General features: G+C 39.6%; 2 protein-coding genes across 4 annotated transcripts in view; one reads left to right on the top strand and one right to left on the bottom strand.

Annotated features, from left to right (window-relative positions):
* adcy2b (adenylate cyclase 2b (brain)) overlaps positions 1-8713 on the top strand; it is a 51020-nt gene extending 42307 nt beyond the window's left edge. For both annotated transcript variants that reach the window (XM_044052992.1, XM_044052991.1), the window contains exons 20-25: positions 326-484; positions 1743-1889; positions 3111-3218; positions 6813-6927; positions 7005-7129; positions 7812-8713. In XM_044052992.1, coding sequence (XP_043908927.1) covers positions 326-484; positions 1743-1889; positions 3111-3218; positions 6813-6927; positions 7005-7129; positions 7812-7964 — 807 coding nt within the window. In that variant the 3' untranslated portion in view covers positions 7965-8713. The remainder of the gene's footprint in view (positions 1-325; positions 485-1742; positions 1890-3110; positions 3219-6812; positions 6928-7004; positions 7130-7811) is intronic.
* A 949-nt stretch (positions 8714-9662) lies between these two features.
* Positions 9663-13578, bottom strand: lg20h5orf49 (linkage group 20 C5orf49 homolog). Of its 2 annotated transcripts, none has more exons than XM_044053146.1 (3): positions 13410-13578; positions 12753-12887; positions 9663-10159 (listed from the first exon to the last, which is right to left on the bottom strand). In XM_044053146.1, the coding sequence occupies exons 1-3, from the start codon at positions 13524-13526 to the stop codon at positions 9980-9982; spliced, it is 432 nt and encodes a 143-aa protein (XP_043909081.1). In that variant the 5' UTR covers positions 13527-13578; the 3' UTR covers positions 9663-9979. The 2 variants fall into 2 exon arrangements, with proteins under 2 accessions (XP_043909081.1, XP_043909082.1); XM_044053147.1 differs by having other exon boundaries at positions 12771-12887.
* Between the last annotated feature and the right edge of the window lie 5198 nt (positions 13579-18776).

Raw genomic sequence — 18776 nt, 5'->3', positions numbered from 1 at the left:
CTGCTTACTGTTTCCTTGAGCAACGATAGCGCGGAGCGTCAAGAAAACAGCTTCAGTCGTCGTTTTTTTTTTATAGGGACATTAATTTCATATGAATACCAAGCGTGCTTTTTATTTTCAGTCCGTTAGCTTTACCAATCAGTCCGATAAAATATCCATTTGGCTCCATCGGAAAAAGTTTCACATCAGGGACTCAGGGTATTTTTTTGTTTGGCTTAAAGATGAAACGCGCTGATGAAGATGTTTTTGTGGCCTGTAGCTTTGGAGCTGAGTGCTCGGTGTGAATGACGCAGGTGTCTCTTTACTCTGTGTCCTCCTGTAACAGAATGAATATTACTGTAGGTTGGACTTCCTGTGGAGGGACAAGTTCAAGAGGGAGTGCGAGGAGATCGAAACCATGGAGAACCTCAACCGGGTGCTGCTGGAGAACGTGCTGCCCGCGCACGTCGCTGAACACTTCCTGGGACGCAACTGGAAAAACGAGGTAAATCGAATCGCTTGGAAGAGATCTTTACCTTTTACCTTATTAACCTTTTTTCTGTTGATATTCATCAAAAAATCTAATTAGTTAACACCCCGGTTTAATTGTATGTCAGTAGGTTAACTATGGACCACCACTTAAAAACGAGTGCTATTAAAATAAGAATATGCTCAATTATGGACTGTTACTGGATGACTTTGATATCAGAAAAAGGAAAAGGTGATGACTTTTGGGAAAATGGTTATATTATCTGTGATTTTTAAGTGGATATATAGATGTTTGTAAGTGATAGTGTCTGTAGTATTCTCTCACAAGAGAAGAGATGATTTTTGAGTTTCTTTCTTTCCCTTCATTTAGTGTCTTTTCCTCACATCTCTTCCCCACAAGTCTCCAGTCTTTGTGCTGAGCTATTAGTGATGTGCCGTCCCTTCATTTAAAAACATTTATTCAAAACATTATTCACCACAGACTTTGCCTGGAGAACCAAATACATATTCCCACTCCTGAAACGCGTTACATAATACTATATATTCCTAATGATCATAGGCCGATGGGAAGAGAAGCTGTCGCTTTGACGAATGTTTTATTTTTTTATTCTCATCCACAGTTTAGTACTCATTGTGGCATCCTGAGCTGCTGTGTATCATTTAGGGGTCTGGACTCTGTATATCTACATTTTCCCCCAAACAAATCTTCATTCTCTAAATAAAGGCCAGAACATACTGGGGGGTGGCATGGCCATTAAACATGATGAAATGCCAGTATTTTGCATATTATATTATATTAACCTTCCACGTTGGTGTTAATTCAAGTCTTTCGTCAGCATTTATCTGCTGTTAAAGTTTGCCTTCATCATTTCATTCTCCATTATTGCTTAATAAACATATTAGTTTTGTGCTGGATTTGTCTCTCTCTCTCGCAGCTGTGTGCTGTCCCTACATACATGGCGTAATTGATGGCGTCTTTTTGCACAAACATACTCATATTTCCTCTTAATGTGCTCTGGTGCTGTACATTCTCTCTTTGTCTCACTTCTGTCTTCCCTGTGATAGATGTCTTTACCTTTCCCAGTGTCCCTGTGGACTTGATTAAACTTTTTTTATCTTATTTTATTTTGAGGGGCATTGTGTCATCGTTAAGTGTGCTGCTGATTTTTCTCTCTGTGGTGGAGAGTGAATGAGACCATTCATCTCTAATTTTCCTCCCCTGCTGCTGGATCAACACATCCACACATTATTTTCTCCTTTTCGCTTGTTATCAGGATCTTTATCATCAGTCGTACGAGTCCGTGTGTGTGATGTTCGCCTCCATCCCAGACTTCAAAGAGTTCTACACAGAGTCTGATGTCAATAAGGAAGGATTGGAGTGTCTCCGTCTTCTCAACGAGATCATAGCGGACTTTGATGAGGTAAACGCCTCCTCCTCCTCCTCATCATCATATTACCGGCTTAGGAAATAAATATTTCCCACTTCTTTTTGGAGAGACAACCACCTCGGTTGTTATTTTGCACAGTAGTAGAAGAAGAAGCAAAACAAGCCTGTGTTTGATTGACAGCTGATGTTATCTCCCACTTCTCTTTGTGTTATTTTACACACTGTTGAGCTGCAACTAACCATTATCTTCATACAGGGTTCCCACAGATCCTTAAAAAGTCTTAAAAGGCATTGAATTCATACATTTAAACACAAGGCCTTAATTGGTATTAAAATGTCTTAAATCCCTCTTTCAAAAGTCTTGAAAATGTTAACATACAGGAAGTAGGCTTACATCACGCAGATTAGGACAGCAGAACCAATAAAACAGTTTTCAGCCAGGACGCCACGATACCAACACCGGGAATTAGATATTATGTGTTTTCGGCAGCTTTGCTGTTTTTGTTTATAGTAAATTTCACACCAAGTGGCATTTAAAAGCCTTAAAAGGTCTTAAATTGAACTTGCTTTAAGCTGTAGGAACCCTGTCACAATCGATTAATCTATCGATTATTTTCACAATTAATCAAGTGTTCATTTGGTGCATAAAATGTCAGTAAAAAACAGTGTTTGTCAAATCTCGAAATGACAATGTTATCAAATGTCTCATTTTGCCAACAAATCAAAAATGATTGAGTTTTAATGATTTCTTTGTAAAATGGAGCAAAGAAACGAAGAAAATATTCACATTTAAGAAGCTGTAACAATTGGAAATCTTGTTTTAATCATTTTGTAACCCAGTCTGCGTGGTGCTCCTGACGCCTCTCTGCACCCTGAGACTCTGCGTTGTGTTTTTGAGCGGGTGTAATGCAGAGGGATGAGCTGCACACACGGTAGCAATTGATCCTGGCTTTGACCGTGCCGTTTATTTTCACAATCTCTGTTTCACGCCTTTCAAATATAGGAAAAACATTCAAACATCAGAATTTGATCCATAAAACAACTCCAACCTGCACTATCTTTAAATACGGTGGCCTATAACGACAAATAGCTACAATTGGGGCAAAAATAATGTACCAGCGCCATCTATTGACCAAACTTCATTTAACTACAACGTCAAAATAGTTGACGATTAATTTAGTAATCGATGAATAATCGATGAATCGGGTAATTGTTTCCGCTCTAACACACACTGTGTTTCCTCATCTGTCCTCAGCTGCTGTCCAAGCCCAAGTTCAGCGGCGTGGAGAAGATAAAAACCATCGGGAGCACCTACATGGCCGCGACTGGACTCAATGTAACACCGGGACCAGAGTGCGCACAGGCATGCTTTTACACACACACGTGGACACAACACACACACACATTTTCTATGTCTCGAGGTCAAAGTTCGTACAGTCAGTTTGAGTTGATAACAGCAGAGCCATTAAAGCGTGCCAAAACAGCTTTGACAGGCCGGAGCTCATATTGACTCAACTTGTCATTTTTCATTCATGGCCACAAAACAGGATGACATTAATTTATTTTTTTGTTTTTTTTGCAGTCCAAATACATTTGGAAGGCTGTGTGTGTGTGTGTGCGTGTGTGTGTGTGTGTGTGTGTGTCGCTGCTTAAAATGCACAGCACATACAGTACGACTCTAGCAAATGTGATTCATTACTACAGCTCGTTTGAATACATTAGTGTAATCACTGGAAGCAGTCGAGATCATCATTCAGAAAAATGTCTGTGTGTGTGTGTGTGTGTGTGTAGAAACAAATGGACTCGATTTGGTAGGAAATCGGCTTTGTTGGCTCTCCTTAGTTACTGTTGCCATGTCTGTCAAGCTTCACATTGGAGCAAAACACAAGAAATTACTTTTCAATGATAAGGTTAGATAAGTGTTTTTGCCGTTTTCGCTGGCAAAATTTTACAGTGAAAATTAGCTTTTTTCACACTTTCAGTGTCTTTATCTGTCGCATATGACGCAAATACAGCGTGTCACTGTTCATGTTTCAAAGTAAAAGCACTTTAGTTTTTCCATTCTTCTATGTTCAACATAGTTTTATTGTGAAATATGTGAAGGACTAAAGTGTCCTGGTATTAGTAGCTGGGAGTACAAAAGATTTTTTATTTCATTTAACCTTTATTTAACCAGGAAGAAGTCTCATTTGTGTCCTGGCCGAGATAAAAGTACAGTATATGTACAAAAGCATTTGGCCACACCTGTTAAGTTTTGAATTCAGGGTTTTTTTTCTTTATCTCCAAAGAAGGACAATCTTAACACTTCTGCATACCCAGACAGCATGGACAATGCTATGCTTCCAACTTTGTGGCAACAGTTTAAAGAAGGACCTTCTCTATTGCACAAAACAAGGACTGTAAAGACATGCTTTGACAGAGATTGTGAGCCAGGCCTTCTCACAAGGCTCTACAGAATGAATGGACACAAATTCACATAGAAACACTTCTGAATCTTGAGGAAAGTCTTCCAAGAAGCGGTGAAGCTGTTATAGCTGCAAAAAAGGGGACCAGCTCCGTAATAAAGTACTTTATATGTATTTGAATACATCATTACAGTCCCTGCTGGTGTAACTGTCAGGTGTCAGAATTCTCTTGTCCATATAATGTGTGTCTTATGACATTCAAAGATCTATGTAGTCTATCTAAAACTTAGCAGAAGCTTCAGGTTTTTAATGATGTCTTTGTTTTATGGAGCAAAGAAACCAGAAAATATTCACATTTAAGAAACTAAAATGATCAGATGATCTTGTTTTAATAGTGACCAAACCCTCACACCGATAAATCGAAATATCAAAATAGCTGACGATTCATTTAGTAATTGATTCATTTAATTGTTTCACAAAATGAAACAAACCAAGCGCTTCTGATTTTGTTGGCCAAGTGTCCTGAAGTAATCCCCTCACATCTGCGTGTTAGTGATCACACTATCACGACTTACACGGAATCCATGTGAACAGGAATTTTTATCGAATTCACCTCAGACACCAGCCAGTGTCAGAGTGTTCACACGCAGCTCCTCGTGTGGACCACAGACACGTATGAGATGCTGCAGATCAGCAGTAAACACTCTGCACACACATGTCCAGTATAAATCCAGCACCAGATACCAGCTCAGCTGTCCTGCTGCTCCAAAGAGTCTTCAGAGCTGGACCAGAACCACAAGCAAACAAAGTAGCTGCTTAGAAGAGCTCCCAAGAGCACTTGACAAGAGAGCTTTTGTCAAGTATTAACTGTGTCAGTGTTAATCACACAAACAACACGTTACCAGTCCAGTCGGCCCCTGCTTCCTGAAAAGTGGAAATAATCAAAGACTGGCTCTTCTTTGTGTCTCTGGAGGACGCTGTAACAGGTTCTGCTGCCACACAGGAAATAAATTCATGATGAGGTCAAACCAGTTTTTGGCATCTCCTGACATTTGCAGCCCAGGAATTGCATCTGTCACGCAGCTTAAAGACACAGCTTAAAGTGTGTCGCAGCTTAAAGTGTGAAGAATGTTGACATTTTCTCAGAATATAATCTTGTGTCAAAATAAAAGAGATTAGAAGAGGATTCTTCTAAACTCAGCTGACCTGAGACCACTGTGTGCGAACACTCTGTCTGATGTCTGCGGTGATTTGACAGAAATTCCTGTTCAAATCGATTCTGTGTAAGTCGTGATTGTGTGATCACTAACACGCAGATGTGAGGGGATTACTTCAGGACATTTGGCCTCAAAAATCAGAAGCCTTGGTTTGTTTCATTTTGTGGTGCGAGTTGGTGCCTCTGCAGCAAAAAGTCAGCTGCAGAGGCAGCTATTTTGCGGTTTATCTGTATTTTCTTAATGTCTTTGCTCCATCATACAACAGAATTATTAAAAAACTGAATCATTTTGGTTTGTGGACAAAAACAAGACATTTGAGAACGTCATCGTTTCCAGGTTTGACAAACACTGATCAACATTTTTCTACATTTGCTGACATTTTATGGACCAAGCGATTACTCGGTTAATCAGATTAATTGATTAGGAAAATAGTCGTTAGTTGCAGCTCTACTTTCTTTATGCATGGAATTTGTCGTGTGTGTGGGGTTTTTCTCCAGGTTCTCCAGCTTCCATGTTTCTGCAGTCCAAAAACATGCAGTTACTGTAAACAGATACTCTGAACTGACTGAGATTGAGAGTCAAAAAGCCTTGTACCCTGACTTTCGCTCTGTGTCAGCTGGGATTGGCAGCGGCAGCTCCATCACCCTCATGTGGAGATTAAAGTGGTAGACAATGAATGAATGAATGAATGAATGAATGAATGAATGAATGAATGAATGAATGAATGAATGAATGAAAGTCTCAGGTGAGTTTTTGTGTGTACTGTTGTGGTCCAGAATGGAGTGAAAATACATATAAAGTTGCAAGAAAAAGTATGTGAACCCTTTGGAATGACCTGGATTTCTGCATCAATTGGTCATAAAATGTGATCTGATCTTCATCTAAATCCCAACATTAGACAAACACAGTCTTCTTTAACTAATACCTCACAAACAGGTATTTGTTTTCATGTTTTTATTGAACACACAATGTAAAATCCTAGAGTTAATTGATTTGTTATGAAGCACAGTAGAGACAAGCTGTTAGTTATCTCCTAATTCAGCGGTGTCCAAACTTCTTTTCAACAAGGGCAAGATTTCTGGGGGCTAATGGCCTCTTTTTTTAAACAAATGCACTGTTTTATGTGCACATTGTCACCATTATCCTTTTTAAATGCTAATGTCACCGAATCTAGGCCACGCAGGAGTGAAAAGATGAAATAAATCTGCCTTTCTTTCACATCTGGAGTCAAAAAACATAACAGACAGAATTAGTCTATCGATTACAGGTGGGTTTTGAACCCAGGAAAAAAGCACCTTCATCTCATTTCCATTCCCCCTCTTTTATCCTCACCAGGAACACGACAGACAGTACATGCACATCGGCACAATGGTGGAGTTTGCCTTTGCTCTCGTTGGGAAGCTCGACGTCATCAACAAACACTCCTTCAACGACTTCAGACTCAGAATTGGTGAGAACGTTTAACTGCATACATTTATGCATAAAGTGCCTCATACCGTGCTGTGTTGTTATATTATGTTTTGTCAGGGATAAACCATGGCCCAGTGATTGCAGGCGTTATCGGGGCACAGAAACCGCAGTATGACATCTGGGGAAACAGCGTAAACGTGGCCAGCAGGATGGAGACGACTGGAGTCCTGGGCAAAATACAGGTGAGTGTTTCAGCATGTTTCAAACGTGTGTCATGTTCACAGCACGAGTGGAAGCAGATTCTCTCTTCTCTGCAGTGGTGGTTTTCTCAGCCCTTTAACACCTAAGCCTCTAAATGTCCATCTGGACTTTTTTTGTTGCTTATTTTAACCAGAAAAGGGCCAGAAAATGATCCTGTAAGAGTGCTTTTTCCCATTTTTCCAGAATAACTCTCAATATCTGACTGTTGTTGACAATTTACTGCATGTTAAAATAGTGTTAGTTAACAAATTAAAATGAAGAAAAACCAAAAAGTTTTATTCGTTTTTATTAACACCAGATTTTGGGTGTTGAATTTTTAACAATTTTCCAGGTTTTCCATTTCCACACTTGACGTCGACATAGGATGTGACGCAAATGAACGTCACCTTGATCCCTAAAAAAAGAGGAAGTGTTCACTTTGAAAGAAATAATAAAAATACTGGCGTTGTTTTTTCCAAAGCTACAGGGAGCCACTGCAGAGGCACTGAAGAGCCACAAGTGGCTCTAGAGCCACGGGTTGCAGACCCCTGTTCTAGTCTGTGCTTTCTTAGGATTAAAACACTGAAAATCAAAGTTACAAAGTCCATCGTGTCTGTGGTCTCCCGTGTCTATAAAGCAGGCATTAGTGGAACTTCATTCAGTCACAACTTTGTGTCCCTACAGGTGACAGAGGAGACGAGTCAAATCTTAACAATGTTGGGTTACATGTGTCCATGTCGCGGCATCATCAACGTGAAGGGCAAAGGGGAGCTGAAGACCTTCTTTGTTCACACGGAAATGACCCGGTCGCAGTCGCAGGGGACTGTGATGCCTTGAGTGCTCTCGCTCCAAAACGAACAAACAGACATGAGGAAAAACAATCGCGGGGCAAAGTGGCCGTCGAAGTGATTTGTCAATGCTCTGTAACAAACAAGAAAACAAACAATTACCAGCAGCCAGCAGCAGCCAGACTGGAATAGACAGTCGTCGAGAACGATGCGGAGCGGGGCCCGGACTGCACCGCCGCGGTCCTTCACCGCTGCACTTTAGGATGGTTATCCGGAGTGTGATGAGGCCTTTGCTCCGAGGAGTCTCTTCGTTGTCTTAAGGGAGCGTCTGACTAAAGGGAGGTTTGCTAAATTAGTGCAGCTCTCAAGGACCGCAGGCACCCATGTGTAGAATAGTAGTGGTGTGGAGCTAATTACCCATGTCAGTGCTTCAGAGACGTATGCTTGAGCAAACCAAGCTGCCTGCCGAGCTGTGTTTTATACACACACATATATATATATATATATACTGTACATATATATATATATACTGTACATGTATATATATATATCTGCCTGGTCGGCACTGTGAGCCTGTTTTCTTCCATTTTCTTCCAAAATGGATGTAACAGTATAGTTTATTGTCAAATAGAGCAGTTAAAGCCATCAAGTTGCCAACGTGATGGGGGGCGGGGGGTGTAGGTGGACTCCAGTGGAAGGTTTTATGATCCGTCTGGAAGCCGACAAACCAACAGCAGAGTGTGTGTAAATGTTCACTGCCATTCTTTTGTTATTCATTAAACATTTGTATATAAATGACATGTGGCTCTGATTTGGTGCTTTTAAATATTTGTTGTGTCAGAGGCTTGTGGTTTTCTCTCGAAACACCATTTTAGCATAATATTAGCGTGCGATCCTGTCAAGGAAACACTGTGGCTCTGTCACCAAACAGACTGAAAGGCCGTAGCCTTCCTAAGAATAAAAAGCTCTGTTTCTGCCAGAGTACAAAGACAGAAGTCTGCACTCAAAAAATCCCTGTTGTTTGGAAGGTTGGTCTTAATTGCATGAATTCTAAAAAAACAATGCACAATAAGAACTGTATTTACGTGAGAAAGTAGGAGAAACTTGAATTGTTCCCTCCCCTTTTATTTCAGAGTCTTTATTTGAGCCAAACCTTTTGTGAAGTTAGTTTCAAAAGTTTAAACCTTCCACCAAGACACAGGAGACGCACTCTCACGCAGCATTTTCATGAATTACATTTCAGTGTGTGATTTCCTCAATAATAGGTCCTGTCACTTCAAGAACTCACATCATTCTTGTCTTTTTCAGAGCGAGCGACGTGTCGACTGGAATCTCCACGTGATATTCCGAGTTTATTCTGCAAAATGTCAAATTTAATCCACATGTCGAGATTAATCTCCCTCTTCTATGTAACATACTGACTTTGCTGAAGTGCCTCATACACTTATACACATACCATCTGAGTTTGAATTTAAATTACTAACACTGACATTTTGTTTGTATTGAAATCAGATTTTGAATTTTAAAAGCCATCAAATTTAAAGCACTGATTTTTTTTGCCTCCAAAAATCAATCGAAACATTTTTTTTTACCCTGATTTTTTTTAGGTTGAATTTTTTTTACACTGAATTTTTTGAGACATTGAATTTTTTTGACAGAATTTTTTTTTGAGATGTTGATTACTGTTTACACTGAATTTTTTGAGACATTAATTTTTTCTTTGAATTTTTTGAGACATTTAGTTTTTTTGACTGAATTTTTTTTGACTGAAGGTTGAATGTTTTTTTAAAGAAATTCAGCTCTGTGAGATTTCCTCAGTAACGGGTCCTGTCACTTTAGCTTGTCTTTTCGGAGTGAGTGACGTGTCGACTTAAATCTCCATGTGATATTCTGACTTAATTCTCAAAATTTCAAGTCTCCCTCTTCATACACTACTACTACTACTACTACTACTACTACTACTACTACTACTACATAAAACCAATTCATCCCTATGTTTCCTTGTCCAGGTATTGTCAGGGTTGTGTTTTCACAGCAGGTTCACTGATGGTCCACTTGAGCCGTTCAGATGGGAACGACTGATCCGTATCCTTCTTCCACATTCCACACGAGACCGTTTTTCGTGTAGAATTCAGTTTTGATGCAGGCCACTTGTGCGTGCTGCCGGCCCGGCGCGTAGAGGACAGGAATGGGATGGCGGCCGTATTCTGAGGAGGAGAGCACTGGCACGGACCTGGACCTCTCCTGCAAGTGAGTGGGAACAAATAAGGACTGTGAGACATTTATGTTTAAACATACAGTATATACAGAGGGTATAAGAATGTGCAATATAGAGTGTCTTATAACCTTTTTTTCAGCACAACCGAGGCCAACTATATAAACACACCTGAGCAAAAAAATACCGCATTGAATTTGTGAAATTTGGAAATACGTCACAGTTTTAAAGTTCTGTTGACTTTGTTTTTATGAACAAAAAGAAAAGAAAAACAGTCTCATTTTGTGATTCTGCACTGTGATATAAAATGAATCATAACGTTTTGACTAAAGATTGAATATGTGACCTATAAACACTCCCCAGATATGATGTCCATATAAGGAGTTGTGTATTATTCCTATAGGAATTTACCACAGGCGCACCTGCGGCGTGAGCACTGAGGGATATAGCAGCACTTTTTTTGTTTTTTATGACACACTCTTATACTGTACACTCTGCATACAGTATGCTACTAATACTAAGCTATTTTACACAAATGGAAGAGAATCAGAGTATAAAAGCACAGGTTTAGAATCGCCAAATCTTAATCTTAGTAATTTTTTTAATTGTATGATGTACAGGAAACACAGTGTTACACACACAGGGAAGTGAAAACAGTCTCAGCAAATGAAACTAACATACAGTCAGTGACACCGCGACGTTTCACCCCGAGCAACAGACTTGAGCACTTCTGTATTTAGAACAGACTTCAGTTCTTGCTACGGGCTGAGATCAATTCCCCCGGTGAAATGGTATGTTGCCGTTATACTTTGCATAGTTTATACAAGAACCTGTGTTTTCTTTTGATAGACGCATCGGAATGAGAAGGCCAAATTTAGCAGGAGCTGACAGACAACCTCTTCTCCTCTCACTGTAATTACATGTGTAATTTGTGTGTGTGTGTGTGTGTGTGTGTGCGTGCGTGTGGTGTTGCTTTGTTCACCACCTGCTGTTCTCTCAGTGACCCAGAAATACACTGTGAGCTAGATTTCTTGACATGAATAATTACTCCATGGAGATGAAGTGTCTTCAGAAGGAGCTGCAAACAAACGTCAAACAACTTTAAGAGATATGTGCCATCTATATATATCTATACACACACACACACACACACATATATATGTATAGATTGTGATGGCTCGTAATAGATACGGTACATTTTCTTATTAATGTGTGCTCTTTTCCAATTTTATTTGGGGGAAATACACTGACACAAGTCTCGTCCATAAAGCACTCCAAAAGCACACAGTATCACCCGGAGCTGGGAAAGTTCTGTGTTTTTTGTGAGAACAAGCAGCAGAAGTTTCTGCGGCTGTTCTATTCTGTTCTGCAGGCAGTGATGAGTCTATTTTTAGCCCGGTAACTTCAAGAGATCCAGATCCAGGTGCTACTGAACCAGTGAGTTCATGAACGGGAGAGGAGGGGAGAGGAGAGGGAGAGAGGAGAGGAGAGGAGAGGGAGAGCCTCCTGGATGAAAGAAGGTGAGACCTCTTCTGCTGTCAAGTCCGAGTGTCTTAGTATATCTGCTCTCCTGGTGATGAAATCATGACTGAGAACCTTCACAGACACTTTTGTTGGGAGTGACCAGGATGGACAGGATTAGGAATGAGCATATCTGAGGGACAGCTCAGATTAAAGGGTTATTTGGGATGGTTTGAGAGGTTCATAGATGTTGTGGAGGAGGACATGAGGACAAGATGGAGGCCGATGATCTCTCTTACAAAAGAAGACAGGAAGTGTTCATGTACTAACTAGATGAATCAATTCCATTAGTTTTATTTCACACGGCACCTTCATGTAACAAACAACTGCAACCTCTTCCCCTCACAAGGTTCATACATTTAGTTGCCATGGCAACTTATTTATATTCCTCTTCTTTTAGTTAAAGGTAATTTTACTGACAGCGTGTTGAAGCCTGTCTGGCCTGTAGCCTGTTTGCTGGTCTTGTAAAAATGTGGACACGGATCTGGACTCGTGGAATCGCTTTTAATACAATTGTTAACCTTTGCAAGAAAAGGGAATGTTAATTAATTGTTTTAGAATCAACGCAGTGACTTATTGATCTCATGATAATCAATTTCATGCTGTCCGCCACTTAACATCAAGTTATACATGTTTTTCTAATTAAAATGTAATTTTGTTTACATTAGAAATATGCTTATATGGTAAACTATGTATCGCTCCACATCAAAACAAACACTTCTGTGAAATATCATCATAAATGCTATTGTTTTGAAATATTTTCCTCAAAAAGTTCAGTCTATAAATCCCACACAACTCTGTTTCTCAGTATAGCAACATTCAGATCACGCTGCACACAGGAAGTGATTTGTTTTATGTCAGGACAGATGGACGCAACAGCAACGTTGTGCTAGTAAAGTAAGACACGACTGCAAACAGGTTGGAGAATGACTGAAAACACAATAAGGTTGCAGAATTTGAATTTGTAGTGCCGCACTTTGACTGGATATTTGCTTTTCCTTGTCCCCGCCCCCAGCCCGAGCTGCTGCTGTATACAAACAAACGCTCCCTCAGTCACACACTGAGTCTTTAAGATTGAAACAGCATCAGTGAATTTGTCACCAAAAGTGTGGCCACGACCTCCGCGTTTACGTCCAGTCCCCGTCCTTTGTGGTGTCGCCTGTCGTCCCGGTGCACATTCATATCGTAACCCTCCGCCTGGTGGAACACGAGGTCATACATGGACACTTGTGGGACCTACAGCAGCGGTAGGGAGACAAGTGCAGGTGTCAAAGCGCGCTCCGCACACTCCGTAAAAAGGTCACCTTCTGCTACAGCCTGGCTTCCAAAAAAAACAGCAAATAGAACCAGAATGCCAGAGAGTGTGCTCAACGAGATCTGAGGTTTCAGATCATGTCAAATTCAGCAGCATTCTCTGCTCTGGGACACTGGGGAGGGGACGTGTGTGTCCACTGGAGGAGCTGGACACCAAAGCAGGTGAAAGATTACTGTTTATCAGTGTTTTGTGTGAAGAATATCTACAAACATGATGATTTTGGTCACATTTAAACACCGTACTGTTCACAAACACGAGTGAGCACAGTGCATGCTGGGAGTTGTCGTTCATCTACATGAGCCAAAATTAAATTTTTCTGCACTTGCTTGAAATATTATTTCACATTTCTACTAAATAGATGACCCAGTTTTAATAGACATTCATCTTTCCAATGGTGAAAGATAGCTTTAATGCACATTATTTGAGATTATTTGCCACTTTACCTTCAAGTCCCTGTTGAAGTAGGACATGTCCTTCAGTTGCCTCCGTCGTGGTGGGATGTAACTGAAGGCAGAGAGCGAGGACAGCGGCTTGGTCTTCGCCTGGAGAGACACGTCCATGTTCGTGTTTTATGCCGGCGTCTCTCCACAGACAAGAGTTAATCCTCAGAAGAGTCAGTGGTGGTGGCGTCGGTGATCAGTTGCTAGGATACTGACACACTCTACCTGACACCTGGTATGTGTTGCATTCACTTGCCCTCTGTCTGAGTTTCTGAGTGCTGAAAAGTGCTGTTGCTTTTATTATTTGGGCCTGACCACACATCGGTGGGAGGACGTAGTGTGAAACAAACATTTTTGACATACTAAACATATGTGAAGGCGACAAATACGTAAAATGGTTCAATAGGCCAAAGGTGAAACAGAAATGAAGTTGCACCAAAGTCCACGAAACTTGGTGGAAACGTGTCACAGCCCAAGACGAACAAAAAAGTCCATCGGGACAATGGCCTCAACTCAACAGGAAGTCGGCCATTTTGAATTTGGTGTCCCATCTTGGCGATTCGCACTTTCTTTATGCAAATAAACAAACTCGCCTGAGCACGTTAATTGTAGCAACATAAAAGAAAACGTGTCAATTTGTACTAGACACATCAAAGATGAAAATAAATAAGAGTAAACATATTTGGGGATGGTTGTAGACTCCTGGTATCTTGTAAAACGTATATACCTAAGGAAGTGAGGACATTTTGGGAAAGTGAGGACATTTTTGGCTGGTCTTCACATTCTGACACACCTAAAAATGTCTTTTTCAGGGTTAAGACCTGGATTTAGGGTTAGGGTTAGACACCTAGTTGTGATGGTTAAGGTTAGGGTAAGGGGTGAGGTCTGTTTCACATCGTGGGGGTCAACATGCATGTCCTTATAATGTAAATTATTGCATTTTAAACATGAAGACATGTTGTATGGTTCGGATGTGGTGAAGGTCTCCAGGAAATGACGTTAAGTCAATTTAATGTCCTCTGAATCCGCTGTCCTTTTTTCATCTGCCTTATGTTGTGTGTGTGTGTGTGTGTGTGTGTGTGTGTGTGAGTGTGTGTGTGTGTGTGTGTGTAGCTCATGGCACAGTGTGTGGTGTCCTGTTATTGTCCGCGCCCCCCGCTGCTCCATCATAATTATGTGGAATAAGAGGACAACAACAGCAGGTGGGACACACACACACACACACACAGAATGTAAATTTCTGAGCCTCATACAGATGAGACTGTACAAGGATAAGTGGACAAAGATGGAGAGAGGGAGACGAGGGGAGGTGGGGGTGGGGGCTTGACACAGTGATCATGGTTTCAGAGGTTTTCTCAGCACACAACAGTAATTACAGCTGACATTTTATTGCTATTTGGCAGGAATCACTGTGGGAATAAAACCACCTGAAGGCAGGGGGTCAGTGGTTCAGTGGTGCTGACTTATTAAAGGAAGCTCCCCAGTTGTTGCTGAGCCTTGTTCTCATCTGTATTCCTTATTAATTCTGAACTGAATGTCCTGCTTTTGTAGAATCTTTGACGTTGTGGTCAAATAATGATGTTGGTTCTTATGTTCTTAATTGTACATTTTACACTTATTTTATTGGTATATTTGTTTTCCTGACTATTTTATTGTGTATTTTACCTCACAGATTATATAAAAGTCCTATATAAATAAACAATAAACATGGATTGATTGATTTTGAGCTGAAGTGAGCAGCAGGGTGCTCAGGCAGATGAATGTGATGTCATATATTTTTAGCTGATTCAATCAGTTTGTGAGAACATGTGAATGCAGATGTAATAACAGACGTCAGTTATATGTCATTAAAGGGACAGTGTGTCACTTGTGGCAGCATCTTTTCCTCTTGGTGGAGAACACCTGCAGCTCCTGATGTAAATATAGAGGCTTGCTCTGTGGTAAAGGAAACAACAGCTCATACATACAGTACATGTAATTATGTCATATACCAATTCTCTACGTGTCTGACACACTGGACCTTTGAACCACGTGGTCCTGAAGCAGCTGATTCATTATGGGAAACACTCAGACAAAGATATGTATAAACTGAAATATGTTTTTGTCTCATGTTTTATGGGGCTTTATTACATAACATAAAATAAAGCATACAAAAACAACTACATTTTTTAAATGACCTGTTGATTGAAGACGTTTCTGGAAAAGACTGAATGTTTTTTCTTTGGCTGTTTTCTTTTTGTTGGAAGAGTTGAACAGAGAAGCAGGGATGATTGTTGTCTTTCGCTCCTCTGATGATCACCGCCTGTGGAAAACCAGTTTGATCACTAGTCTCAGCCTTCCCCCTGCTGGACGTAAGAAGTAATACATCAACACACGAGACGACATGAGACAAATAAAACATGAGCTGTAAATGACCTGGGGGGTATTCCATCAACGTCGCTAAGAATTGCCAGACTCAGGTGTAAGCTTGAAGCTTGACTAAACTCCACTTCCCAATCTAGCTCCAAGTCGTAACATCAAGTGAAATCAGCTGGCTCCACCTGATGCTTAGTCAAGCCTCACCTGTTAAGCCTCAACTTGTGCACGCCTACAGGGCAAATAAAAAGCCCATTCTAGTCGAGCAAACCCCTCCTCATGGAGGTATATGAGGATTACAGCCACATAATCCGAAAGAAGGGCAATACCGCGGCAATCAATAAAGCGAGCGATGTGGCGTGGCAGAATATTGCAGACAGGCTGAATGCTTAAGTGACAAAGAAAATGAAGTATTTCAGCATCATCATGTTTTATAAATCCTCCATCAAAGGGTCAAAATATATGTAGACAATAATCTACCAATTGATTTCTTGATGGTTTTTGTTTTAAACTAATCAATTATGTGGATCTATTAATGCAACCAAATCCCTACAATTAAAAGGAAAGTCCCAAAGAACAAAAAGACAGCCCTAATAAGTAACATTCATATGAACATAATTAAAATAGTATTATTTTTTCACTGCAATTTATGTGAAATTCTCCATATTTTATCGTTTGGCGGTCCTAGGAGTAATGTTAGAAAGTAATATTCATCACATTTATCAACTGATTGTTATGCAAATCGATGAGATAGTTCTAATTTATTTCCTGCATGGCCAATTGCTCTGTTTAATTGTATAGAATTGATATCATTTTCATTTAAGCCTGCCATTTTTACATGCTGTATTTGTGCTACTTCTGTATTTTGTCCCACATGCTACATGTTGAATTGTTGTATTTTCATCTTATTTTATGTAAAGCACTTTGAATCACCTTGTGCTAAAATGTGCTATATAAAGTTGCCTTGCCTACATTTTTGATAATAATTGGCTACATTTAATCAAAGTATTTTACATCACTTTTATCATACAATTGATGGTAGATTATTACATTAAGAAATGCAATGTTGGTTATCATTCTATAGGAAATAATCATATGACAGATCTATTGATTGTAAAACAAGTTATTTATCTAGAATCATTTTAGCAAATCAAGCAATTCAATGGAGACGAGGACCTCTATTTCAGTAAGTGAATCCAGGTGATAGCAAATCAATCATCTATCTCCTATCAATCGGAGGCCCTAACCCTTGTTACATCAAAACAATGATGATCTCTTTAAATTTCCTTTTATTATATTTTTTTGCTAATTAGTTTAATTTTGTATTTATTTGTGTCTTATTTTTTATTATATTTTATTTAGGTGATAATGTTCTTTAATGTACTTATAGATAATATATAATTATTAGTATAAATAATTTCTTGAATACATTTTATTATATAGTTTATGTTTTACATATTATTTTATCATTCCATGACAGTTGTGTGTTTCTCTGTTTCTGTCTATTGGACATTCTTTGATCATAGATGGTGCTAAACTTCACTTTTAGCCTGCTACAGACCAGGTTTGCCCGGCAGCATAAGTTACCATGGTTACATGGCTGGCATTCACATTAGCCACCTTGGTGGAACAGGGTTGAGGCTCAGATTGATGGAACGGAAACCTGAGCCACAGTTATGGCTTAGCCATGGTTGAGGGTTAGCCAGAGTCATAGTTTCCATGGTTACTGAGTTGGGGCTAATCTCAGCCTGTTTGATGGAACTGAACTCTCACTCATATTAGCCAGACTTGGCCATTTAAGCTTGGCTTTGCCTTTAGCCTGCTTGATGGAATACCCCCCTGATACTGAGGGGAAGCACACAAAGAAACATGCTTGCTGCTTTCACTTTCACCTGGGAGCTGCTATTACTGCTTTTATTTACATATTTATATTTATTCATATTTTATAGTTTGCCTATAGCCTCAAATGGAAAGCCTTCAGAATGTACAAGAAAACAGTTTTTATTGTAGCAAACTAACTCTGTGTTGCCGCTTTAACCCTTTAAGCCTCAAAAATGCACACTCATAATGAAATCAGTATATCTCTGCAACCACTATTTGAATACTTGGTGTCGTAGTAAATGGGACACTTGTGAGATTTGTCAAGATGTGTAAATATCAATACATGTGTTACTGGTGAAGAGTAAATGAAGATGGCACACAACAGTGATGCAGCTGCAGCTGTAAACGTTTATCAAATCTTTTAGAGAGGTTTTAGTACAGAAAGGTCTAATTTGGCACATTTTGGTACCATCTGTTTTTTTTCTAGCAGTATTGGTGTTCAATATAACAGTTTGTGGCTTTTTTTGGATCATTCAATCAGACTTAGACAGTGTCATTTTAATATGAAATTAAGTTATTTAATATGAAGTTAAACAGGTTTTTGCTGCAACAAATGGTTTCTATTCTGGCGTGACTGGAACCCAGCGAGCAAAATTCTCTTCCACTTGGCCAGGGCTGTGGAAAGGCAAGGGTAATAGATGTAAATCTTCCATTAAAAGATGGTTTAAACAAATCTATTTACACACAAACACACACACACATATATAAATATACGTGTGTGTGTGGGGGGGTATGCAACATTTACAGTATACAGTTTGCTTTCAGTTGACTACATCATTATTGATCATATTTTAAAGTGTTACAGGAAAATAGGAAATAATCTTGCTATAAATTACAGTGACCTCTCTATAGTTATAGTATATGTGTTGTGTGACGTTAAACATGACACTGTTTTTTCTGTGTACACTGTATTATAACTTTAGTCTCTTACAGATCAATAATACAGATCAATATTGTTGATAAAATGTGCAGATACTTTTTTGTGTTTGATGACTTGCTTTGTGAGTTATTACTCTTCTGGTATTGTTCTCTAAATGCATCTAATTTCCTTATGATACTGTTTTGTAAACATGTTTATATACTCAATGTGAAAGTGTTTTTCCTTGTCTCATTTGTAATGCTTGACATAATAAC

The sequence above is a fragment of the Solea senegalensis genome, linkage group LG20 (genome assembly GCF_019176455.1).
Source record: "Solea senegalensis isolate Sse05_10M linkage group LG20, IFAPA_SoseM_1, whole genome shotgun sequence".
In the NCBI taxonomy this organism is placed as follows: Eukaryota; Metazoa; Chordata; class Actinopteri; order Pleuronectiformes; family Soleidae; genus Solea; species Solea senegalensis.
The sequence above is the reverse complement of the archived record's forward strand: the minus strand, read 5'-3'. Positions and strand labels throughout refer to the sequence as shown.